This window comes from Amblyomma maculatum, chromosome 2 (genome assembly GCF_055883805.1).
Source record: "Amblyomma maculatum isolate TAMU_Amacu chromosome 2, ASM5588380v1, whole genome shotgun sequence".
NCBI lineage: Eukaryota > Metazoa > Arthropoda > Arachnida > Ixodida > Ixodidae > Amblyomma > Amblyomma maculatum.
This window is the reverse complement of record NC_139345.1, coordinates 57,339,949-57,367,486: the sequence shown is the minus strand read 5'-3', so window position 1 is coordinate 57,367,486 and position 27,538 is coordinate 57,339,949. Positions and strand designations below refer to the sequence as shown.

General features: G+C 48.2%; 1 protein-coding gene across 1 annotated transcript; it reads left to right on the top strand.

The window, feature by feature from the left end:
- The first annotated feature begins 8,178 nt into the window (after nt 1-8,178).
- On the top strand, nt 8,179-24,770 carry LOC146198716 (uncharacterized). Its single transcript, XM_084591961.1, has 5 exons — nt 8,179-8,283; nt 9,842-9,972; nt 20,789-20,865; nt 21,061-21,141; nt 24,590-24,770. Exons 1-5 carry the CDS (start codon nt 8,179-8,181, stop codon nt 24,712-24,714), a joined length of 519 nt encoding a protein of 172 aa, XP_084448087.1. The 3' UTR covers nt 24,715-24,770.
- Nucleotides 24,771-27,538: the final 2,768 nt, after the last annotated feature.

The following is a 27,538-nucleotide window of genomic DNA, read 5'->3' as shown; positions in this document are numbered from 1 at the left end:
ATTGGAGGCATGTACTACAGTGTTTGAGTGATGTCCGATCTCGCAACCTGGCAGACCACTGCCGTGGTTGCAAAAGGCTCGGCAAGCGAAAGGGATGCGTTACGCAATTCGTATTCGTAAGCACAATCATTCTGCTCACATATTATGTTCAAATCACCGGCGAGTCAAAGGAAGCATTTCGCACCGCTATATCACCTGATACGTATATCGAAGAGCGCTTGCATTGCATCTTCCTTTTTGTTTCGGGAGGAGGGGGGGGGTGGAGGGGGGGGGGGGGGTGCTCGTTAACTCTGAATGCGCATACTAAATACTAATTGTAATTACGCAGAAGCTGTTTATCTGGCGCATGCTTGTCTAACGACCATCTGGGCGCGCGAATTTTGCGACGTCATGAGTAAATAGGGGCGATCGCACGGAATAAAGAAGCTTCATTCCACGGCCTGGTTTACGGCTGCTGACGTTACAGCACAAACTAGCCCAATTTACGACGTCAATGAAAAGAATATCCTGCTTGGAGTGTGGTTATTTTCTTGTGAAACCCGATCAATCGGCTGCGCAAGATGCGAATCATCAGTGAAGTTTGGTGAAAAAAGCGCTATCTGTGTATGTCGCGAACTCGTTCGTTGGACGCACGCGATCTCATCTACATTTTTCTCCCCTTGTCCTTTCTTACCGTCGCTCCCCACCGTTCTTCTCCTCGTTATCCTCTCCCTGTCTCTTTTCCCTCCACCGGCCTAAGATATTAGAGCCGCAGCCGGCAACATTCTTTTCCATCCTTTTCGATTGTTAATATCTTTAATAAATCGCTACCATCACCACCATCACGTAGTGTACTCTAAAATGTTTGGATTAAGCACCAAGAAAGGGACAATTCCAGAATATATTTTTAGAAGTAATGCGTCAAAAAAGACCAGATCAAGGCACTCATTAAGCTGTGCACAAAAGATGCAAATTCGGAGGGCTCTATCGCTGAATTTATTAATGAGCGCTGCCTGCAAGTAGCAAGCTCGTTGACGAGCTTACGTTGGTAATATATTAACATGCACCTTATTCAGGCATAAAATTGTTTTCGTGCAATGCGTTTTCGCTCTTTCTCGCTCACTCTCGGCATATTTGCATTCTTTGAATCACGCTTTAAACAATCTTGTGGCTAACTTTTATTTTTTGCTGCACCCCGACCCTTTGTGCATTACAATGGCGTGTCCAAGCCCATCACGCTCTGTCTTCCATGGCCTCTAGCTGCGTGATAATTAATCGCGCCTCAAGCTCCATTGTTACCTCCCTCAGCGCATATTCATAACCTGCACCAGTGGCTATCGCCTCCATCACTGCAGCGCTGCTGCTATTGACACCGCTTTATCTCGAGTGGCAGCGAATATTGCAAAATGTTTCTCGGCATGCACCCACGGATCCAAGCAGCTTTTCCGCCATCTTGGCTCGGACAGTGACCTAGGGATGCATTGTGATTATGCATCCTCATCTCGATTTTTCGCCCCGTAAGGGAACAGAGCTTAAGTACCGAAATGACAATTTATCTAGAACATCGGCTTCAGAAGGCTGTGTCAAGCTGAGAATGCGCTGGAAAGGCTCAATTTATGCGCTGGAAAGACTCAATTTATGCATACGAGATGAAGGAATCTTCAGCATGCTAATCATTTTTGTCACTTATATGGCCGCGTCACCACTCTGGTGCCCATCGTGGGGCTTTACAGTTGGTCTCTTGCGCAGTGCGTGTCTGTCGCGTTGGTGCTGCGAAAAAGATGAGCATGATCAGCCGAAAACATTCAGACACCTTTTCTGTGAGCCAAAGTTGCATGCAATCTCTTATTGAACACACAAAACGCTTTAGAAATGGTGACGCCATACTAAACACGAAAGAGCAAATTAACGCAGTTCAAGTGTCCACAGAAGCAAGTGTGACAGATACTGCACCTTTCTCTTCCTATGAACCAACTATTAACACATATACAAAAATGAGTTAAGGTTCGTTATGGGATACGCATACAAAAGGAGCTATCTGCTAATTACGCCAAGGAAGGTAAAGTGGATAAGTGGATGTTTTTTTTTTATTTCTACAATGTGAACTAGTAATGTAATCATGAAGATAACTGGTTAGAAAGTAGAAGAAAAATTAGCCACATGCCGCCGCCGCATGTCTGAATCGGCAGGAGAGTGGTTTACATGGAAGTTTGCGACCCCTCGTCCGGCCTTCCTAAAACATGTCAAGCGAAGAGACACAGATTGGAGAGGGCGCTAACACATATATAACTTTTCCCCATATTCCACTGTAACAGCGCAGTCTTGATGAGGTAAAAGGGAAGCAATAAAAAAGGGAAGAGCGCCTACATTTGTGCTGCTCATGGTAGCGCGGACTAGCCGCTGGATGTGCTGGACAAGTGTTGTGCGAATGTTCGAGATTTTAAAATATTCGCTCAGTGTTAATATTATAAATAGAATATTCTCCTACTCGGTGAACGAATTAAACAATTCGGGTACAAAAATATTTCAAACGAACTCTGTTCTCAAGTTTGGAAGTGTTTTTCGAATAATTAGCAAGAAGGCCGGATATGGAACATCATGCTTTTTCGGAGACTAAAAAATATTTTCGGGTTTTAACGTCTTTAAACTGACTATGACGTGCGAAGGCTATCGCGCACAGATGGAATTTGATGGAAACGAGAACGTACAATGCACAACGCGAGACTGTGTTGCACCCTGGACACGGGAAGATCGGTTACGGCGATAGCTGCAACCTTCCGTATTCACATTCCTTCAGAAATTCCTGGGTTCAAATGCGCTGCGCTCTGACGGCTGTGCTCCACTTTTGGGCATTAAAATAAAACCGTGGGAGATGTAGATGAAGAAAATAGAAACCATGACATGCAAGTGCCATTGACGTTGCACGGCGCAGAAAAATGATGACATCAACAGTTTTTGCATTGAGCATCGTCCATTTCCACATTCAAAGTTGTCAGGGCACAGTGACGCGCGCCTCCTCGTCTCGTCAACTACATATTTAGTGGGGGATCGTAGTATTGGCGAATAATGTCTGCCGCTTCTTCGCGAAATGCTGAAAATGCAGAATACTGCACGCCGTCTAGTGACAGAAACTACAAACACTTAGCGCAATCTTAAGGGAGTGGGAAATTGAAAAGCACATTCACACAGCGCGCTTGCTCTTCCATCGTAAACTACGATAAGACATGACGAACCCCCCAAAAAATCTGCAATATTTTAGCGAGTGTAGTCATATGGTACAAGACAACGATCATCAGTAGACATTTGACTTTAACGACCTGGGTCTCAAAAAAAAAAATTGTAACCTCACTACAATTTCAGGTTGAAGTCTATACTCAGTCATACAATCCCTCTTTTAGGGAGGCCACTGACGGCAGCACTCAACTTCGCCTTACTCTTTTTCTTGAGGCTGTGTTCAAGGGCTTGGCATGAAAGGGAGAAATAATATGTAATGAGTTATTCGCTCGAAACATACTGTATGTCAATATTTATGCGGGAAAGGCAACCCAAAATTATGACAGTATACAGTTATTCCTGCAATTACTAGCTAAACGAGTATACGTCTTTTATGGGTGTGTAATTATTCAATATGTAGTCTGCTGAATCTATCCTTTAAATATGCAATAAGAAAAACTAACCATCGGGAATGGAAGCGCAGACAGTTTATGATTTGCCCGTGGAAGACCCCTACACAAAATAAAAAGTGAAATAAATAAACTTTAGGGAATAGAATGACGGCACTTTTGACTTATTGAGGAAATATTGATCGAGGTCTCGAGGTGTATTTTGGCTTGTCGTGCAACTTATCCGCTGTCGTGATGCCATGCAAGCCGGTCTGAGCGTTGCGCTGTTACGGCCAGTATATCGCAGAATGTATTTGCAATTATTATTGCTTTTGCAGATATATTTAAATATGCCGGTTATAAGTATTAAGCAAGCTGCTTCGCGGGTACCTGATAATACTGAACGCCGCGGCGGCAACATGAAAAGTAAAAATATTTTCTTGCAGTACAGTACAGTAGGGTACAGTAGGGGAAACCCAAAAGGCAGATAAATGTCAGACAAAGAGTCAGCCCCCTTTTTGCTCTCTTGCAGAAGCACAAGGCATTCAGCGCAGAAAACATAAACGAAACGAAAATACAGACTGGTCACTTTATGATGATTTGTAGTGGTTCAAATTAACCACCTATGCATCGGTAAACAAATATTCTAAAAACAAAATATAATGAAAAGAATGGTTACGTCTGCAGTGTCAACAAACAGTGGCTACTTTTTGAAAATTCCATGATCTAGCTTTCTATGGTCGATAAATTACTGAATACCGGTTGTGGGGGTAGATGTTATCCAGGAAGGACTAGTTAGATTTACCAATAGCTCCATGTGTTCCAGAGCTCGAAAGTGAACTTCGTAGTCTTGATTAAATCTGCGTCGCAGCTTCATTTAACCTAAGTAAATACAGCATACACATAAGTAATCTCGGTGAGTGCGGGCGAGGTCCACGAGTGTAGTGTCGCGTAAAAGAAAAAAAAAAGAGAAACGATGCCGACGCGTCTAGTGCCTCAAAAGTACCAGCAACAATCAGGCTTTCGCATTTGTTCTGTATTGCTCTCAAAGTTCGTTTTGTTACTTTCTACTATACGCAAGTCCGACACAAGGGTCTGACGTCACACTAAAAGTTCTCGAGAAATCTAAGAAAGTAAGCCAGTCAAATGAGTTAATGAGTGGAAAATTGCGGACCGAACTTTGATTTCTTGTTTCGCGAAGCGAGTCTTCTACCTGAAGACGCATATGCCTCCAACAGCGATAAGAGCAGACAGTGGGGTTGGTAAAGGACTGGATGTCTCGAGAATGATGGATGTGTAGAAGTAACCTGGCGTCTGGTGTCATGCCAGTTGGGCGACTGTTAAAGGAGCGGATGAGTGACGTGGAAAGTTAACATATAAAGTGAATGCGGTGAAGTAATTCGCGCAGAGGAGTTCTCGCACGCTACCGCGTTCGTATCTCATTGCGGTTTTATCATGCAATGCATTTTTTTTTCAAGTTCACTTCTGTGCTCTTCGCCAATTGCTACTTCTCTCTCTCCTCGCCTCAGGCCTACAATACTTCACTTCGCGCGCTTTCCATTCTATGTACTCCTATCGCCCTTCACCCATTCCCTGCAGAAACCCAAACCACTCCATGAACTGGCACTAACAGATGGTGCACAATCAAGCCTGCGAATAATAGGAAAATGAAGAGTTTTTCATTATTATTTTGTGAGTAATGCGTGGTTTCTTCTGCATGCAGAGAACTTATCCCGAAACCTATCTCGGTGGCCCAGTGGATAGCGCGTTTGGCTCCTGAGCTCGTGGCTCCTGAGCTCGTGATTGTGGAATCGGATACCAGCCGGTCCGGCTGCATTTAGAGACGAAATGGCGATTAGCCTGTGTGCTGTATGATCGCCATCGGAGAATATGATTGCCAAAAGTCGCCATCGGAGAATTAACGGGCCGCACATGCTCAAAATCCCGCAAAGAGATCGAATGAACCATCGCACAAGTGAAGAGAGAGAGGCGGAATTTTATTTCGCTATAAAGTGCAACGCGTTATGGCATAGCCTCTTAAGAGATGGGCGGCTCTTATTGCTTAGAATTCCAATAGAGATTGCCGCTTCTTCGGCTCTCTCAATCTGCGTGACCTGACCGGTGGGTCCGAGCTCGTCAGAATTTTCTGCCACTACTAGAAAGACGGGTTTTAACCCGGTAGCGTAAAAGGCCCGTTAACTAGATGGTCTAGCGTCGGTGGTGCGAGAAAAAAAAATAACGGGCATTCCTTTGGCAGGTGTTATTTGGCAGGTGGCATGGCCGTAGACTGATAGTTCGGCAGGGTGTATGACGTCACGAGCCAAGATGACACGGTAGAAGCTTTCAACTTGGTTAGCTCCCTTGATATGGAGGGTAAGATAGAAACCCAAATCACCAGTGCCTGTACCGCGGTAGGCACGTGACACATAGACCAAGCAGGTGCGGTCTCAAACGGTTAGGTAAAAGCTGAAAGCTTACGACTGCATACTAATGAATATCTGTGAGATAATATTATTAGCACAACACAAGCGATTTGTAATTAGGCAAGTAATAAAGTGCATGCAGGTAAACGAATCATACCCTAAAAGGGCTAAGCTCAAGGGTATGATGCATTTGTGCGTTAATGTTTTTAGGTTGCTTAGCTTTTACTGGGGCTAGCCTGGTATCTTCAAGTGGCGTGGTAGAGCGTGGTGGTCTCTCAACACCATGCGCGAAATTCAGTACGTAAATCTTGCTATAAACCACCTTATTTGGATAGGAATTGGCATGTATCTGTCGTCATGCAGTGGCTTGCTACCTTGTTAGCGACTCTTGGGGAGGTTGATACATGCAGAGCAGACCCCTCCGCAGTGTAATTACGTCCGTGTAACAAGCTAGGACACTAGGTGCGTGTATCTTAGAACTATGTGTACTCCAAGAAGGGTGTGCCGTTTAATTTTGGGCAATGCAACAACGAAGCATGGGCCACTTTGGGTTGAGCTGACAGGGTATAAAGACGCTCACTCGCTCACTCTTTTGGTCTCGTTTTCGCATGGACCTAAGTGGTATTCTCTTAACATGGTGTTGATGAGCAGCATAGCGGTTGACAATTGCTCTTGGAGGTAACGTCACGTTGGCGTTGTGGACGAGTCGACTGATGAATGAGTTCATGGTTCCTCAAAACAGAGCCCATTGGAGATAAACACATTAACTAGTAACTCCCAGCCGAAAAAAAACTACAGAACTGTGTCAAAAATACGACAAAATATCCTGTAGTTCTGTCGTAACCATCAGATTTTTCTGTAGTTCTGTAGTACTTTTCTGTAGTTCTGTAGTATTTCTGTAGTATATTTCTGTTGTCTGTAGTTCTGTAGTACTTTTCTGTTGTAGCTACAGAAATTTCTGATGCTACTACAGAATGTTCTGTTGTCACAACAGGTTTCCCGTCAAAAACCGCACAGAAATTCTGTCGTAACATCAGAAAATTTTCTGTAATTTTTTCCGACTGGGATTGGTGCAGTGTTGGTCCCGGTCGAGCATCCCACACGGTGGAGTTCATTGGTAATAGGAGAGTGATTACTAATTAGCTCCGCTTGAACGCAGCAGCCATATGGGTAGAAAAGAAATCTACACAGCTTTCTCAGAAACTCTGTAACTGAAAACTTGTTCTAGTCCTTGGTTCGGACTCGGGACCAGCGCCTCACAGCGGCAGTAAGGACTTCCTGCGTCGGATCCATAAGCAACCCTTTTTAGACCGCAAGAAATTCCTACTATCAAGCGTTACGGGATATGTATCGAAAGAATCGTCATATCTTATAAACGCGCTACAGAAAAAAAAAAAAAAAAAAAAAAGAAACTGATGTAAAATATATAGCTCTCACCATTTCTTTCGATACGGGTTATCTGCTCCCGTTTTCCTTAACTTGCACCATCCAGGAAAAAAGCTCCGCTTACCGAGGCGCAGCCGAGAGAAAAATGATTTGCCCAGTGCTATACTAAATGGCGTTGCGTATTAGCTAGAGCTTTTACATGTTGCCGTTGCAGGCACAGAAGAAGGAAAAACGCCACCAGTGCGCCTGAAATTAGTGCTTTTTTTTTCTTTCTTGTCGTGATTCCTACGCTTTCTCGGTCGTGTAGGACAGCCATGTCATCTTGTCTAAGCCGCTGCTTTGCAACGTTTTCTGTGAGATCTGCTAGTAGAACTATGTACACTTACACAGGCCTGATCATGCAACTCTGAACAAGCATTGCCCCACAGCGGTAAAACAAAGCTTGTAAATGAAGTTGTATTTGAAGCTCACTTCGAGTGTATTATATACGATCCCAGTAAAGCGCAGTTTCATAGCAGCTTTGTCTACACCCCGCGACCGTGTTTGCAAGTCAAAGTGGTGCCGGTTGGTCTCAGTTCTCAACGAATCCTTCGGAACAGCGCTTCGAAGGTTGCGCGGTTGTTTGCACACCTTGTAAGTAGCAGTCACTATGTTAGGTATTTTTTTCAAACCGAGCTTATAGGCCTGCGTGAGAAGGAGAAGCAGCAGTGCTATAAGAACGCGCTTCGTCAGGAGCAGATCGCTCCCTCACTGTTCTTTTGCTTCTTCGCCAATACACGTGGTCGGTGATGGCTGTACTGGGAGCAGTCGCTTTGTTTGCTGCAGCCTGCCTGCTTTTTAGCGGCGCGATGGGCCAAAAGGTGCTGCTCATGGAGAACTTCGACCCTGCGAAGGTGAGCTCCGAGTGCCGCACTACTGGGTGGTAAAGCTGATGAGCCAACACTTCGTTCTTGTAGCTATCAACCCGCGAAAAACCGTGAGATTGAGCGTTAACACTGAAGGGGAAGTGGATAATCGATTCCTTAGCTACTTATTTCTCAGAGCGACCATAGGCGTTGATCCAGATCGAGGGAGTTAATTGCTGCACCTATCTTTTCTTTAGATCGTACCCATGCTTTTTTTTTTTCAATGATAAGAGGTAGAAAACTTTTTGGCAAGAAAGGTAGAGCGTCGACTGATTATGCACAAACAATTATGGGGAACGCCAAAGCTTCCCTTTCAAGGGTATGGCACGACAGCGCTAACAGATTCCACCTGTGGCTAACCTTGCGGATCTTTGTACGCGTGCGTACATCCACGACACCTCTACCTTGTACCTCTATTACTTCACACATAATCATTAGCGTATGCAGTCGTAAACTGAGGGAAATATATCACCCGATGTAGATGTGAAGCCCAAGCCGTACGAACGGGCTTTTTAAGATTTAGTAGCAGACCAGATTTGAATTATTCGGACCAACCTCTCTGCCTTTCCCTTTCAATAAATCCATCTATCTATCTAGTTTGGTTTGATTTCGTTTATGGGAATTACGTCACAAAGCAGCTCATGATGTGAGATACACGTAGTAGGGATCTTCGGATAATTTCGGCCACGTGAGGGTCATTAACGGGCGCTACCATCGCACAGTACATGGGCGCCTTACATTTCGCTTCCATCGAAAGGGGGCCTTCGCCGACCGTTTCAAACCCGGGTACTCCGGGTAAGAAATCGAGCGCCCTGAACACTTAACAACCGCGGCGAGGCCCATGTCAAATGAGAAGTTTTGATTTGCAGCTCTTGCTAGCTCCACGTAATGGGATATTGTAATGTCACAACCTGCCAACCTGTAACAGTGCATGGCCTAGTCACCTTGCAAACGAACACCTGCCAACTACCACCTGCCAGAAGTACGTTCGGGATTTTTCTACCACAACGCTGGCAACGCTCACGACGCCGAATTTCATGAAAACAGGGCCTTTAACACTGTCGCGTTAAATGTTGTTAATTGTTTTGAGCGGGGAGCACAATGCTCCGAACGCCGCTATATGGAAACGACGGCCCAGACAGGGTCATTTTTTCGGAAGTTCAGCTTCTGCTTCAGTAACAAAAACAGGTGGTTGGTCTCCAATCAGCAATAGCGCACTTTTTCGTCGTCTAATGGTTATGCATCGATGGCACTGGTGTGGAGACTTAGCAGCACGCTCGACCTTGTGAAATCTTGCACGTGCGAGCCCAACTTCGATCGATTGGATGGTGTATAGCGACCAGATACTTTATGCCATATGGGTCATTAGGCAAATCGTTTTTGATAGTCCTTTGTAGTTCACTTTACCCCCCACAGCCTACGTTTTACAGATGCATTTACGTGCGTATTAAAATAAAAAGGGCGTGATTACTTTGCAGAGTGGCGGGAATTTGATACAACAGCGGCTGTGATTGCACTGATTTTCCATGTTTTATACTTTGCACAGGCTGAAGGCACGTGGTATGTGGTTCAGAAGACCGCCAGCCTTTACAATGATTCCATGGGCTGCGTTGCGTACACCGTGAAGCATAACGATGGCGTGGTCTACGAAGTGGAACTTGACTACATGGGTAAATCGTAAGTGTATACAGTTTCGAAAATTTTGCAGAAAAACAAAGAGCGCGTTATAAAGATTTGCGGGAAGTGCTACAATGTGCGTATTGTGGAAAACCAGTTTCCTGCCCCTCCGCCGTGACCGACCACAACCACCCCAACTAGCTTCATGGCAGCGCCGGCTGGGAGAGGAGGTAAATGCCTCCCCTTGGGGGAAGGAGACCAGCGAGGGGTGCGCCGCCAAGAGGTCTACGCGGGTTCCCGCGAGAAGACGAGAGAGATTCTGGATCCAGCCGGCAGCGAGAGCGGTCGTCTCCCGCCGCCTCTCCCGGCAAATGCCGGGGGATAGCGGGCACGGAGTACGCTGCGCACACGGGAGGACCCGTCGTGCACGACCGCCCATCTTCTGGTTCCCAACGGCGAAGCGACCGGTAAATACCGCACGCTCTCGCCGCCTCCCGCGGCAAACGTCGTGGTATGGCTTCGTCCGAAGAATGCGGCGCTCACGGGAGATCCCGGCCGCCATATTCACGGCGCGTGCAAATGTCCGCCGCTGAAGTCGCACCCCCATATGCTTTCTTGACGGCGAGGTGGGAGGAGTTGCAGCGAGAACAAATGGTCGTGCGTGTATTTGTGTGTGTGTGCGTGTGTTTATGTGTGTGGAGCATTTTTATTTGTGAGTGTGTGTGTGCGTGTGTGTTTGTGTGTGCCGACTTCCGAGGCCTTTGAGAGGTACAGCCACGAGGTCCGTACATGGAGCACGAGACCGAGCCGTCCACGGAGAACAGCACGCCGGAAGCGAGTGAGTGCCTCAGCCGGGACGGTGGCCCTACTTTTCTTGTATATAGTTGTAAATATTTCCTCTTCTGTCTCTTTGGCTCTGGGAGCCAGGTGCCGCAATCGGCTGACTGGTATTGCAGCCGTGATTGCCGGAAAGCACCGGGGCGCTCCGACACCGCTGAACGCGGTGGGCGCCGTTCGCTCAGAAGTTGCCTTTGGATGGCAGCGAGTGAGTAGGGCCACCCTGGGTTCCTTGGCGGAGATGCACATCCTCGCGGCGCTGCGTTCTAGCTATTGTCCTTAGCGCTAGAGCGAGTAGGCTTAAGGCTCTTTTTGGGAGCTGCCTGTCGCACATCGGAGGACAGGCTAACCGTGGCATACAGCATGCGCAAATGCGGTTTGTTTGTTTTATATTGACCTCGCTGTAGCCGAACATCTCGCTGAATTAGAGAAAGCTAACTTCGTTCAAATGAACTTGGTATTTTTGGGCTGAGAAGGCGAATCGGAAATTTAGTGAAACCAGATTATTATGCCGGCAAACGAACCGCGGATGCCCGTGCTTCGTTCGGATTAACGGAACGCAGTGCGGTGCCGGATAAAATTGTTTGGCACTCGCATTGGCCCGCATTTTACCAAATGGTCATTTTGCTCAATTTATTCAACCTTTTTGGAGATCCGGAGGGTTGTGCAGATATCAAGTGAAGCCGCCTGGACCTGCTGCCATTGTTTACGTTCCTGCCTGCTGCCCTGCGGCCGTGAATCACCGAAGCTCGGAGTCTCACGGAACCAGTCCGGCTTGACGGGAGAGGAGGCCAACCCCTACCTGCCAACAAAGGCGCGTCAGCGGGAACAACACCCTCCCGTCATGCTGGCTTCTGGGACCTGCCGATGGACAGGGGGGCCCCTTCACCTTGCTGCTCGTCGGATGACACCAACGTTTGGATCGCCCTGCTAAGCCTGGTGTTTACCTCGCGGATGGCGTCCAAGGAGCGGCTCTCGACAACCATGGGTGAACATTTAAGGAGGGAGGGATGTGGAAAACCAGTTTCCTGCCCCTCCGCCGTGACCGACCACAACCACCCCAACTAGCTTCATGGCAGCGCCGGCTGGGAGAGGAGGTAAATGCCTCCCCTTGGGGGAAGGAGACCAGCGAGGGGTGCGCCGCCAAGAGGTCTACGCGGGTTCCCGCGAGAAGACGAGAGAGATTCTGGATCCAGCCGGCAGCGAGAGCGGTCGTCTCCCGCCGCCTCTCCCGGCAAATGCCGGGGGATAGCGGGCACGGAGTACGCTGCGCACACGGGAGGACCCGTCGTGCACGACCGCCCATCTTCTGGTTCCCAACGGCGAAGCGACCGGTAAATACCGCACGCTCTCGCCGCCTCCCGCGGCAAACGTCGTGGTATGGCTTCGTCCGAAGAATGCGGCGCTCACGGGAGATCCCGGCCGCCATATTCACGGCGCGTGCAAATGTCCGCCGCTGAAGTCGCACCCCCATTACCCAGCCGGTGAGTCAAAAGTCCTTCTTACGTAGCCTTGCCCTTCCAAGGAAAACCTTGTTGATGTATAGCTAGCCGGCATGCTCTGTATTATTTGCAAGTGCAATAAATAGCATTCGAGTATTCACGATGTGTCGTCCCCGTCCTTTGTCCCATTTGTTCCCTCCGCGGGTCGCTAGCGAGGACGTTGCACCTGCGGAGTAAGAGCGGGGCGGAAGACCGTCCCCTTAAACCCCACAGTATCGAACTGGCTTGAGCTGAATGTGAGGAGTTGTGCTACCTTTTTTAGCCACTTTCTCAGAGGAAACAGTATGGTCTAGAGCGAAGTCATTTTAGTACTTATATAGGCTTGCCGGTAAGCAGTGGAAGATCATCGAGCGTTCCTAGCTCGGTGGATCGGCTGCGTTCGTAGCGTCTTCCATACCACATTTGCTTCTCATTCTCCCGTTCTCGGAAAACGCATGCCAATGGAACCATTCCAAAAAGCAGCATCGCCAAAAGGTTGGAAAGAACAAGAATTGCGGACGCCGAAAGCTCTCGCCGACGGGACAACAATAGAAAGGAGTTAAGTTCTCGTATACAGAGGGAGCGTTGACTCTTAATGGAGACTACATAAGTATGCGGGTGATCAGAATTTTAAAATAAAAGTCACAAAGGTTCAATCATGGCTGTATCCAATATCAAGTAATAGCTGTACGATGATATATATCATGAGATGTGGATTTAATAGTTCGTTTGAACGTCTAGCGCTGCCAGTAATTCGGGCAGAGCAGGGTCGAATTGCCAGCCGCAGGGTACAGCTTCAGCACGAGAGATGGGCGCCGGAGCCAAGCGATGGTGATGGCGATGCCGCAGCATTTTCCGTTCTTTGTCTTCTTTACATTTCCCCCACGTGAAGAAGTCGCCATCCTGGCGACTCAGGGAGAAGAGACGACCAGAGGGTTGTAATATGGCTTGAGGCGGCTAACGTGGACAATCTCGCGGCCGCGACGGCGGTGGTCGGAAGAAGGGGTGACTGGCTCGATTACATAGTTCACAGGGGATGTGCGTTCCAAGACGCGATAAGGTCCGTGGTATTTGGTGTCTAGTTTGTTGGTGGCAGGAACGCATAGCCAAACGAAGCTGTCGGCCTGGAACGTGGGAGCAGGAGTATCGGTATCATGCTGATCTTTGCGATAGCCTTGAGTGTTGGAGGTAAACGTGCGAGCTAGCTGACGGCATTCCTCGGCCTTCTGTACAATGTCTGACAAAGCACTGTACTCAGAGGCATCTGGATGGTATGGCAAAATTGTGTCCAGAGTACATGATGGTTCACGGCCGTATAAGAGGAAGAAGGGCGAAAAACCAGTTGTTGCTTGGGTGGCAGTGTTGTACGCGAACGTTACGAATGGCAGTACTTGGTCCCAGTTCGAGCTTCCAGATTCAGATGTAACATACATTGCGAGCATGTCCCCAAGCGTACGGTTGAAGCGCTCCGTGAGGCCATTTGTTTGCGGGTGGTACGCAGTTGTAGCTCGATGTATCGATTTACAAGACGACAGGAGCTCTTGGACTACTTCGGAAAGAAAGACACGACCTCTATCACTCAGTAGCTCGCGGGGGGCGCCGTGTCGAAGAATGAAGTGGTGCAAAAGAAAATGGGCTACCTCTCGAGCTGTCGCCGCGGGAAGTGCAGCAGTCTCGGCGTAACGGGTCAGGTGGTCGACGGCGACGATGACCCATCGATTACCAGCGGCACTGCATGGTAGTGGACCATAGAGGTCGATTCCCACGCGATCAAACGGGCGAGCTGGACACGGTAAAGGCTGAAGAGGGCCAGCAGGGTGGCGAGAAATCTTGCGTTGTTGACAGGCGGTACAAGAGCGAATGTAGCGACGTACGAAATTGTACATTCCCCGCCAGTAGTACCTTTGACGAATTCGATCATATGTTTTGAGGACGCCGGCATGAGCGCTTTGCGGGTCACTATGATGGTGGGCACAAACCTCGGAGCGGAGGTGGCGCGGAATGACAAGAAGCCACGTTCTGCCGTCTGAGTTGTAGTTCCTTCGGTAGAGAAGGCCTTCCCGAATGGCGAAATGGGAGGCCTGTCGGCGGAGTGCCCGAGGATGCGTAGCCGCGGAAGTAGTGCCAAGGATATCTAGCAGGTTAGAAACCCAAGGATCTTGTCGTTGCTCGAAAGGCATATCCTCAATGGTGAGTGCTGACAAGAGTGTTTGAGGAGGGGACGATGAGTTAGGCGAGCACACCGGTGACCGAGAAAGAGCGTCGGCGTCAGAGTGCTTGCGGCCAGAGCGGTACACTACACGGATGTCGTATTCCTGAAGCCTGAGAGCCCAGCGCCCGAGACGGCCAGACGGATCCTTGAGAGACGCGAGCCAGCAGAGAGCGTGATGATCTGTAACTACCTCGAAGGAGTGGCCGTATAAGTAAGGGCGGAACTTCGTTACAGCCCACACGATTGCTAAGCACTCCTTTTCGGTAACGGAGTAGTTGGACTCGGCTTTGGTGAGAGCACGGCTGGCGTAGGCAACAACGTATTCGGAGAAGCCAGGCTTGCGCTGGGCGAGGACGGCGCCGAGGCCGACACCACTGGCATCGGTGTGAAGTTCTGTAGGTGCAGTAGGGTCGTAATGGCGAAGGATTGGCGGTGACGTTAGAACATTGCGCAGTGTCGCGAATGCATCATCGCAGGCTGGCGACCATGAGGAGAGGTTAGGGGTGCCTTTCAAGAGCTGTGTAAGGGGGGCTATGATGGTTGCGAAATTCCGAACAAAACGACGAAAGTACGAGCAGAGGCCCACGAAGCTTCGCAGTTGTTTCAAAGTGGTCGGTTTCGGAAAGTCAGCGACGGCGCGCAGCTTCTCTGGATCAGGCAGAACTCCATCTTTACACACAACATGTCCGAGTATTGTGAGCTGGCGGGCACCAAAGCGGCACTTTTTGAGGTTCAGTTGAAGACAGGCGCGGGTTAGGCAGGTGAAGACTAGGCGAAGTCGAGTCAGGTGGGTCGGGAAGTCGGTTGAAAAGACGACGATATCATCAAGGTAGCATAAACAGATGTTCCATTTCAGGCCGCGCAGTACAGTGTCCATCATTCTTTCAAATGTGGCTGGGGCGTTACAGAGTCCGAATGGCATAACATTAAATTCGTATAGTCCGTCTGGAGTAATAAAGGCGGTCTTAGGACGATCCGCCTCTGCCATGGGCACCTGCCAATACCCGGAGCGTAAATCGAGTGAGGAAAAGAATTCTGCGCCTTGCAAGCAGTCTAGGGCATCGTCGATTCGTGGGAGGGGGTACACATCACGACGAGTGATTTTGTTGAGACGGCGATAATCAACACAAAATCGTATGGAGCCATCCTTCTTTTTAACTAGGACCACAGGAGACGACCATGGGCTACAGGATTCTCTAATTACTCCGCGTTGGAGCATGTCATCGACTTGTTGGGCAATAACACGGCGCTCAGTCGGCGACACACGATACGGCCGCTGATGGAGAGGTGGATGAGCGCCAGTGTCGATGAGGTGGGAAATGGTCGTCGTGCGGCCCAAGGAAGATTGCGGGATGTCGAAGGAGGAGCGGAATTGGTGTAGAAGGTCAAGAAGTTGCTCGCGGTGGCGCGGCTCTAGAGCGCTGTCCACAGAATGGTCAAAAAGGTCCCGCTGTAGCGGATCGGAAGCCACACGAGTTGGGGTCAAGGCGTCAACTTGGCAAACAGGGAATGACACATCATCAAAGGCGAACAGAAGGTCCACGGGCTCGATGCGGCCAAGGCACTCCCCTTCGATCAACATAGCGGGAGACGCAAGAGGATTGGCTACCAGAAGTGTGCTAGCGCCGTTGTTCATGTCAAGGACGGCAAACGGCAGCGGTAAGTGGCGGCGGCGGCAGACAACGTTAGAGGGCACAAAGAGGACTGTCGCGGCGGTGGTAAAAGAGGCAGTGAGGGGAACCAGAACAGCGCTTCCGGGTGGGATGGTTGTGTCATGAGCTACGAGGAGTTTGGTCGCAAAACGAGGACACGGCTCGTGGAACAGGGCATCAGACGGTGCATCACTCGATTCAATGAGCTCTACTTGAGGACTGGCGCAGTCAATGATAGCATGATGCTGGGACAGGAAATCCCAGCCGAGAATGACGTCATGAGAACATGTGGGGAGAACAACGAATTCGATGATGTACAAGGCTGCAGCAATGACGACGCGAGCAGTGCAGATAGCTGTCGGCTGTATACTGTGAGCGGATGCGGTACGAAGCGATAGTCCCTCGAGAGGCGTAGTCACTTTTCGGAGGGAGCGGCAGAGTTTTTGGCTGATAACTGATACAGCGGCACCGGTGTCGACGAGCGCAAGAGTATGAACACCTTCAACGATGACAGCAGTAACATTCGCGGGATTAAGACGAGGACTTTGAAATTCTGTCGAATACGCAGTTCGTGCCTCGCGAACTGCGGCGGTTAGTTTTCCGGCTGAGTAGCGGGTCGTCGGCGCATTGGCGAAATGGAGCGGCGACGTGGTGATGGCGAACGACGAGGCAGGAAGTCCGGAGGGTCAGGGGATGCTGTTGGAGGACCCGATGGGACGGGGAATTGGGGGGCCAAATAAGGTGGCGCAGGCCGCGCAGCAAAGGCCATATTTATTCGGCGCCGGCAGTAGCGTGTAGTGTGCCCAGGGATGCCGCAGTGGTAGCAAATAGGCCTGTTGTCTGCAGTGCGCCATGGAGATGGTGTCTGACGCAAGGGGGGAGCAAACGCTGTTGGTGCCGAACGCATAGGGGGCGAAGCATAGGCATATGCTGGCTCAGGAGGTGGACTTGAAGTAACTTCGGCATATGAGCGACGCAATACCTGGGGAGGAGCCGGCGCGAATGCTGGAGCATAGCTCAGTGGCGCAACGCCGGACGATGAAATTGTGGGCGTGGGGAACGGCATTGAGGGTGCGACCGGACGTGATTGAGGAACAGAATTAGGGAGGACTTCAGATACATGCTGTTGGATTGCACGGCGAAGCTCCGGAACAAGGCCAGTTGGTGACGACTCCTTAACATATGGCTGCAGGGACAGTTGTCGTGCGACCTCCTGACGTACAAAAGCCTTGATGTTTTCAGAGAGGCTAGATGACTCCCTCTCCGCGGCTAGTCCAGCAAGTGATGCTTGAGGCTGGCGAATCAAAACACGCTCCTTGCGGAGTTCGTCGTAGCTTTGACATAGGTCGTAGATTTCCTTGACCGTCGTGGGGCCTTTGGCGACGAGCATGTTGAAAGCGCCGTCATCAATTCCTATGAGGACATGACGTATCTTAACGGCCTCGGTCATGGTCGGGTCAACGCGACGACACATATCAACAATGTCCTCAATGTAACTGGTGAACGTTTCACCGGGCAGCTGCAGTCGCGACCGAAGACGCTGTTCCGCGCGGAGTTTTCGGACGGCGGGGCGACCAAAGACATCAGAAAATTTCGTCTTGAAACTCGCCCAGGTAGTAAAGTCCGACTCGTGGTTTCTAAACCACAGATTAGCGACGTCGCTCAAGTAAAAGATGACATTGGTGAGCTTACGGTTGTCGTCCCAGTTATTGTGACGGCTGACCCGTTCGTAAGTGGTCAGCCAATCGTCGACGTCGTCATCGCTGCTTCCACTGAAGGTAGCGGGGTCCCGTTGACGAATCGCACCTGTGCAGGTGACGGGCGGAGGTAGGTGCAATGAAGTCGGCTCCGTCATTGGTGTAGTCAACGTTCTGCTGCGAAGTTCCAGGGCGAGATGGGTACAGGGAACCTCAGATTGACCTCCACCAAGTGAGATGTGGATTTAATAGTTCGTTTGAACGTCTAGCGCTGCCAGTAATTCGGGCAGAGCAGGGTCGAATTGCCAGCCGCAGGGTACAGCTTCAGCACGAGAGATGGGCGCCGGAGCCAAGCGATGGTGATGGCGATGCCGCAGCATTTTCCGTTCTTTGTCTTCTTTACAATCATATATATCATACTCGTGAAAACCGTTTCAACGATATATGAATTGACGTAAAGCTGAATTTTTAATCACAGTGAAAAAGTTAGCGTTAATTAATTACGGCACAAAATTATTAAAAGAGTCGGTTGGTAATGTGGTTATGAACGGTAAGAAAGTTATGTGGCCCCGCGCCACTTCACCATAACACACCATACTGAGCGAGACTTGACGCTAGGCATGCTTCAGGTTCCAGTTTGAACTTGACTGAGCTTGAAGGATCAGGCTGACGGAACGACGTGTTTTCGGTTCTTGTATCTGGAGTAGTACAGCTGCAACTCTAAAGCGGTAAACGTGGGTAAACAAACGAAGTAAATTGCGCTCTGGGTAAATACAATGACAAAAAGCCGACTGCGCACTAGTTCGAATGGGGGCCAGTCGATGCGAGAAAGACTTTTTCTATTGTGACGTGGTAGAAACAAGGCCATAGGTACAAAATAAAAGACAGTCGTAATAACACTGAAGTCATTGGGCTGACTTGCGCCCTCGACGCAGGCCACTCGGAGGCGGCGATAGCAGCAAATGTGCTCGTCGGTCGTTGAACAAAGAATGCCTGTCGCTCCGTTAACGCTCAATTTATAGGCGACGAAGAAACGTCTAGATAAAGCCGCAGACGGTGGCTAGCATAACCTGGTAGAAATGTGCGTGAGCGGTTGGAATCTTCGAGATACACCTCGACGCATCTTGCGTGATAAAGGAAATGATAAAGCATCGTCCCGGGACAACAGGCATGAATAAACGAGCAATACAAAATCGATCTGCGAGCTAGATTCATAGTGATAAGGCCTTATGCCAGCGACTGTCTAAAAAGTAGAAAGATTCGAATGATTCATTCGCGGTATTATGAAGAGCCATGGCTAGCCTTGACCGCCTAGTAAAGAGCAGAGACATTAGCCTGCCAACCAAGATCCATATAACTCGTGCTATGGTTTTTTCAGTTGTGATGTATGGATGCGAGAGTTGGACTGTGAAGAAGGCTGACCGCCGAAGAATTGACGCGTTTGAGTTGTGGTGCTGGCGGAGACTCTTGAGAGTTCCTTGGACGGCAGAAGATCAAACCAGTCAATATTGTCGACCATAAACCCTGACTGCTCATTGGAGGGTCAAATTCTAAAGTTAAAGCTCAGCTACTTTGGTCATCTGATGAGAAGAGAGGAGTCGCTGGAGAAAGATTTGATGTTGGGAAAGGTTGAGGGTCACCGGAGAATGGGTAGGCAGCAAACGCGATGGTTAGATGGCATCCTCGACGTGCTGCAGATAAAGTTATGTGATGTTAGGAAGATAGTGAGAGACCGGAAAGCGTGGCGTGATATGGTCCATAGGGTCACAAAGAGTCGGACACGACTGAACGACTGAACTGAACTGATTATGATTAAGATAAGTATCAAGATTTTATACCAAAGATGCGGTTCCTAAGAACGCATAGTTGATTTGGTCAGTGATCACGACGGTGACTTATGTGCAGTATGTGGAAAGTTTGAAGAGACGAACGTATAAGTTTCAAGACCATCGCTGTTTTCGTCAAAATAGAGCCACTCGGCCTCAGCAGCTTGTGCACAGTTTAAATGGATGAATTTAATTTGTTATGGATTGTGGTCTGGACCGCAGGGTACCACTCACCGACACGCTCGCGACATTCTCTCCTTAACGCCCTCTCTCCTCAGATAACACATACGATACCCTACTCTTCTTATTCGAACACCTTGGCGCACTAAGACCTGATCACACGTACTTACTACATCCATCGTAGCATCTTAGCAAAATAGAAGATTTCTTCAGCAGACGATTAAAAACTGGTATCCATCACTTTACTCCACCGACTGCCTTAATCGCATCGAGTGGGCTGCATTCTACATACCACATTGTATGACACACTCTAACTCTCTCACCGATTTCAAACCACCATCCTAAGCTCAACTTCTCACGTTAATCCCAACGCATGTCCTGGGAGGTCACCCTGCGTAACCCTATCCCGGACTGCCAATTATGGTTAGCCTCAAGGAAGGCTATTAGAGCAGACTCAGGGAATGGAAGCCCTGACCAGGGACCACAACATTTACTTTGATTTGCTTATCATAACAGCACTACCTTGCAGTACTACCGTTCAGGGACAACAATGGTAACATGAATACATCCACTCTACACTTCAGGATGAAGCGATTGGAATGATAGTGACGGAAGGGTAGACAGAAAACAAAAGATGTAAAATGGGGTTTGTAGGAGCGAAATTTCTTACACCCTAAAACAAAATAAGAAATTTAATATTGAAAAACAAATTAATTGCTTAGACATTTATGCTTGAAACCACCTCCTTTGCCAGAGAATAATGTAAGTAAATTTGCAGTTTATTCTTTTTAATTGTTGTGTGCAGAGAGTTGAGGTCCGATTGATGTGGATGAGCAGGTGTGTCAGTGACGAAGTGCAATAATTCTTTTCCTTCCCTACGTTCTTTTCCTTTCCTACGTGGTGAATCAACGATTGTTTGCTACATTTTGTGGCCAACAAGTAACAACAGTACTTTCCTAAGTAATTTATTGTCGTGCGTTCACCAATACAGGAACACAATGATGAAGAAGATTTTCCGAGTCATTGACGATTCTGACCACCCAGCCCAGTTCTTTTTCGCGGATCAAGGTGAGAAAAATTTGCCGTGGTTTAACTCCATTTACACCAATTAAGACATGCGAAAGCACTGTCAACAGAATAATAAAGTATTCCAAAAACAAATTTGCAGGTCTGCCCCATGCGTATTTTCTAAGCACACTTATGCAGCCCTCAACGTGAGTGTTCCTGAGGCGATTTAAAATGCCGCCATGTCGTTGCTTTCAGACAACAAGAGAGTTGCAGCGAGCTTTCTGGGAACAGACTACAATAACTGGAACGTCGCCTACGGCTACGTCCATGGAGGCGGTGAGCCAACTAACTTTTTTAACAATAAATAAGATACTTTCCCAGGTCCACATCTGCTGCGACCATATTATCTCGTCAAACAGCTGAACCATGTCAAAGGCACGATAAAGCCTCTCTCATCAACCTTCACTGCGCCCTCCCATTCGCCAGTCGAGACACGACGTATCCTTGCAAATATATTATTGGCATCTACCCGCCTGACGAAGTATTACCCCAAATTTCAATCTTTTTAATCTAGCCACATTAAATGAGAAAAAATAAACTTATCAGACAGGATAGAAAAACCAGTTACTTCCTCTGTGCAGTAGTAAATCTAGATTTGTTTATTTGAGCAGCATGCTAAGCAGCCTGCTGGCATATTAAAAAAAAAAAATTAATCAAGTGACGTGGAAAGCTCGATACAGCATTATATGACACACGTCTGAAAATATTTTAAAGAATGCAGTGGGCCCCGGTGCATTGAAACCAAATGAGGACTGTTGAGAGTTGCCTGACCTCAATTGCAGTGCACTCTATTTCTCCAAACATTAGCAATTGGTAAAAACCAATTAGCTAATTGTTTAAATACTGAAATACTGGCTTCGGGAATAAAGTGTTCTTGAAGACCAGCTTAATGAAAAGTTTCTACCGCTTACGTAAAGTAGGGCTTCGACCGACCCTACATGGTAGTAGTAGAAATAAACATCATAAGCTGCAGAAGCTTCATAACAAGCTGCAAATTCAAGTGGCAAGGAGGTCGGTGGCTTATCGAACCAGGGCCAGTTCTTCGGTATGGAAAATTTGATATAGGCACGGCAAGATGCAGTTCAGCATAACGGAGGTCTGAATGGCGATAATCAATGTTTCAGGTTGGCATAAGCGGAGGGACAATTCAGACAAGAGAGGTCTGTGCGGAAATTGTAGAGGACGAGGTGCGTCGGGTGGTGTGTGGGGGGGTATTTGTTTGCGACTCGCGGACAGGTAGGGAAGGATGGATGAGCCGTCAGAATACTTGCGAGATCATCTCGAAATTTCCGGCGGCAGCGCTTCGCCTCCTAACTCATTGGTGGGCTGACTTTTAGTATTGTTGCAGCTTTGCGGTGGAAATCGCAGGCAACTTGATAAACCATTTCATTTCCGGTAATACCTGAATGAGTAAGTATCCATCGTAGAGCTGTCATTGCGAGGCGTATAGTATTGGTACTAACTTGTGCAATAAAAAAGGTTTCCACATGACAGCGGTGCTTCTTCGTTGGCTCTAGAGGCGTCTCAGAAAACAAAATCAGCTTTTTCTCTGGAGCGCTCTCTTGTGATTGATTGATTTATAGGAAGGTAAAGGCGCGGTAACTGTCTCACTTGTTCTCTGCGGACACCTCAACCGCGCCGTAAGGGAAGGGAAGAAGATGGGAGTGAAAGGGGAAAGGGAGAAAGAGGAGCCGTAGTGGAGGGCTACGGAGTAATTTCGACCACCTGGGGATCTTTAACGTGCGCTGACATCGCACAGCACACGGACGCCTCTTCGTTTCGCCTCCATCGAAACGCAGCCGCCGAGGTCGGGTTCGAACCCGGGTACTCCGGCACAGTAGTCGGGCATCTTTCCACTGCACCACCCCGGCGGGTCGGAGCGCTCTCTTCATCGATGCTTTGCATAAGTGCTGTGGGGGAAGGGGGGGGGGGGGGGGTATATAGCCGGCAGTTGGTCATTTAATAGCTTTTTTTTGAAGGCCAGTATATAAGGTACATAAATTATACATTGGTGCAAACATTGCAGCCAGCTCTTTTTCGAAGGGATCGAGAACTTTTGTTTTTTGACGCTTTGTTCCTCAAGCCAATGATTAAAATATTCGCTACTTAGTCTACTAATTAATCAACTTTGGCAAATGGGAAATGCTGCAGAAAAGGCTGAGCGGCTCTCTTTCGCTCTCTTTGGCTCTCTCTCTCTTTATCTCTCTCGGTCTTACAGGGGTAGGACACGCCGTTATTTTAGAGCGCAACTCTTTGGCCATGGAGGCGCCCGTTCCAGCGTTTCGCATCGTCGTCGCCGTTGGCGTTGCCCCTCGTAACCAGCTCCGCAGCCGGGGCAGCGCGCACACCATACCCCTCCCTCTTCCTCCGTGGCGGCTGTCGCGCGCGCGCTCCTGCCACCACCGTTCGCCGCTGCGTGGCGGCAATGGTTTTCTCCCGTTGTCGAAGCGCCGGCTCGCTATCAGCGCATCACAGTGCGTGCATCCCAAGCCGAAACGGAGAACCACGTTGTCTTGACTCGATAGCGATGTCAGCGGCATCAGTCAGGCGTAACGTTCCTCTGGGCCTACGCGCTGCCTCCCGCAATCTCCAGATAACCTAATTATTCTCTTCATTTCTCCGACCACAAAACTTCCTTCATAACAGTCAGGAACTGTTAGGGGAGTGCTTCTTGGAGGAATATGTGTCAAAAACAAAAAAACGTCTGTAATTGTACGTACATGTCTTGCTCGAAATATTTGCCTCAATTTATCGAAAAGGTGAACAGCTCATGAGCTGCGCCCAAATTTCGCATTGGGAAGTTAAGTAATCTTCGCCAATTTTTTTTAAAAGCTCGGTTATATAAGCTCGGACATCCGGTATATATATGGAACATCTGATGTGTTTCAGGGGAATCTGCTTTAATTTTTTTAAAGAAGGCTTTTATTTGTAGCATGGTAATACCAATTTTGACGGACGTCACAAAACAGGCGAATCCCATCTACCAGTAGGCTGGTTAACTAAGCTAATGCGTAACTTCTTAATTATCACCGATAGGACTCTCGCTGCAGTTAGAGATTCCTAGCTGACTATTGGTATTAGCCGTGTGAGTTAGTAAAAATTCTAAAACACGATTACTGTCTGTGCTGTACAGCTCTAGAAAGTTTACGTAATTCGAAAGCCGCGCACCGGCTGTATGGGCGTCCGTCAGCGCAACAAATGCTGTTTTGCTAGCCGCTGCTCACTGCTGCTGCTGCGGAGGCGTCATTTTAGAAGGTTACGTACGAGTTGCGCGAGAAATGACAGAAATTCACTCATCCACAGCTCCTATAGGGTAATTGAGATTGGAAATTGTAACAACTGATATGGATGGTGCAGGTACAATTCTCCAATTGAAAAGATGCCTATTTGTGACAGGAAACTAGCTATTAGAATTTAGTTCACCAGATTACCAGTTAACGGGATTCTCTATCTTTTTGTCCACCCGGATGGGTACCGCTATGCCAAAATGTGATATGTGTACCGCAATAAGTGTCTTCTTACATTTAGTGACAGGCAAAGCTGAAACACCTGTCATATGTTTCAAGTATATATGACGTTATGATATTGGCAGCTATACAAACGTATCGCTTAGTCTGCTCTATGAGAGTATTGAAAAGCACGACCTGCGGAATCTGATATTTCTGCACGTTTGTATTACTTTCGTGAATCCATATGCTTGTCGCTTGTGTTCGATTTGTTCCAGTTCCCGTGTACGGCATAAGCTCTCGGACTCTCACGCTGGACCCCAAGTACATCGAAGAGGCCAACGAGATACTGAAGAGAAACGAAGTCTACGGAACTATGCAAGATTGCCCGCCGCGTCAGTGAAGTCGCCTGCTTGTCAACGTTTGATCCAAAGTTACGCAATTCCCAATAATAAAACGGGAAAAACATTAACGGTCAACTGCATGATTCATCATAACACAAACAACAACGAAAGGCAACCGTGATTTCACTGAGTGGTAAGCAATCAGGCACATTGCTTTTTAAGTAGAGCTGCCCCAGTCGAAAAGAACGACAGAAAATATTTTGTTAAGACGGCATAATTTCTGTGCGGCTTTTGACAAGGAACCTGTTGTTACAACAGAACTTTCTGTAGTAACACCAGAATTTTTTGCAATTGGAACAGAAAAGTACTGCAGACCCACAGACAACAGAAATCTACTGCAGAGAAAACTACTGAAGTATAGAAAAGTACCACAGAAATACAGAAAAATTTGGCTTCTACGACAGAAGTACAGAAAATTTCGTCGTATTTTTGACATGATTGTATAGCTTCTGTAGCAATAGAAAAGCTGTTGCAGGTCGTCTTGCTTTGTCTTGACGCAGTCGCTGAGTGGTTAAGCAAACTCGAACATTCACCCGTAGTACCCTGTTTTTTGTTTTGTTTTATTTTTTGTATAATGGAGAAATGTAAAACGCACTCGTGTGCAGTGCGATACATATGCATAATAAAGATCCTCGGGTTGCCGAAATTATTTCGATCCTCAAATACGCACTTCTCTCCTCTTCCACTCCTACCTTCCTCTCTTTGCTCACAGTACGAATCAGGTGTTCGAACCCGGGTACTCCGGCACAGTAGTCTGGTGCAGTGGTAAGACGCCCGACTACTGTGCCGGAGTACCCGGGTTCGAACCCGACCTCGGCGGCTGCGTTTCGATGGAGGCGAAACGTAGAGGCGTCGTGTGCTGTGCGATGTCAGCGCACGTTAAAGATCCCCAGGCGGTCGAAATTACTCCGTAGCCCTCCACTACGGCTCCTCTTTCTCTCTTTCCACTTTCCCTTCCCTTACGGCGCGGTTGCGGTGTCCACAGAAAAACAAGTGAGACAGTTACCACGCCTTTCCCTTCCTATAAATAAATTAGTTTTTTTTTTTAAATCAGTCCGCCGAGAAGTGGCACAGTCATTGCGCCTTTCGTTCCCCCAAGAAGCAGTTTCATCACGTCTTTCTTTTACAATCTGCGTACAGTTCACGTGCTTAATGTATAGCGAATTAGACGTTTTGTAACGTTGTCTAACACAACGAGCACGGAACATGGAATACGGGGCGCAAATAATCACATAACCGTAATCATGATGAGTCTTACAAGGCACCATCTGATTGTGTAACTATTTTTTCACAGTGGGGGTACTTACCAGATTTCCCCCGCGACCTGCCAAGCTGCAGGCAGAAAGGTCATGAGGAGCACACCACACAGGTGAAGGCAATACAGAAACAACAAGTCAGTGCCGGCGGTCGTCATTTCTGTGCTACCGCAGTGTTATCGACGTGGCCAAACGATCACTTTATGCAGGCTTCCATGCTGAGGAAGGAGCGGTTGATTTTGTTCTTTAAAAATAACCTTAGAGCAGTGCGCTACGGCGTGCGTCTTAAAATTGTTTCTTAAACAGCTGAGAGGTGGGATTTTTGGGAAAACAGCCGTTTCTTCAGGTGCTGTAATTCGCTCATTCGCTACCGATACAGTGCGCGATAAGTCCCTAAACGTGTCAGGTAGAGATTGGATGCACGCACGCACGCACACAGAGGCACAGAGAGAGAGAGACCAGTATTATCACTATAAAAAATTCTTTAATCATAAGGGGAAAGAACAAAGTGTCTTCACAGAGGTTATAGTGAATGCAAGTGCTCTTCCATAATATACAGTTTACTAAATCTTACTAATAATTATCTCGGTTAGGCGGTTAATGTTAATGAGGAGTTCAACGCCGTGGAAAAGAATATTGCACACAAGTTTTCGAAATGAATAAAAACTTATTATTGAAGTCCTGCAGGGGGAGACATTCGACGCTTTTTTCGTCCCTGCACCGACGTAGACGCGCAGAGAGCTCAGCGGAAACGCGACGTCAGCTGATTATGCACTGCAGCGCCAACGGCACGCGATCCGGACTACGTCGACTTGTGTGCTGTGTCGCGCAGTTTATTTTGCTCAGTGTCTCTTAAAAATGAAGACCACGCACTCGTCTGCAATGGCTGCCTCTTTGCTTGCATCAAGCGGCGGAGCACAATTCTGTTTCGTTTCGTTTATCGGGTTTAACGACCCAGAGCGACTATGAGATATGCCGTAGTGGAGGACTCCGGAAATTTCGACCACCCGTGGTGCTTTAACGTGCACTGACATCGCAAAGCACACTGGCGTCTTTCTTTTCGCCTCCATCGAAAAGCGGCCGCCGCGGCCGAGATTCTATCCGGCGGCCTCCTGGGATATGTAGACGAGCGCCCAACCACTGCACCACCGCGGCATGGTAATGGTTTGGTTTGGTTTGTGGGGTTTAAAGTCCCAAAGCGACTCAGGCTATGAGAGACGCCGTAGTGGAGGACTCCGAAATTCCGACCGCCTGGGGTTCTTTAACGTGCACTGATATCGCACAGTACACGGGCGCCTTGCTTTTCGCCTCCATCGAAAAGCGGCCGCCGAGGCCGGGATTCGATCCCGCATCCTTGGGAACAATAGTCGAGCGCTGTAACCACTGCGCCACCCCGGCGGGGAGGTTATGATATATATATATATATATATATATATATATATATATATATATATATATATATATTGACGCATAGAAGACACGCAAAAGATAACATCTGGGACGACGAGCGCGAGGCTGGTAGAGAAGAAGCTTGAACGCAAGGCTCGTTCTGGTGGACCATTCAAGC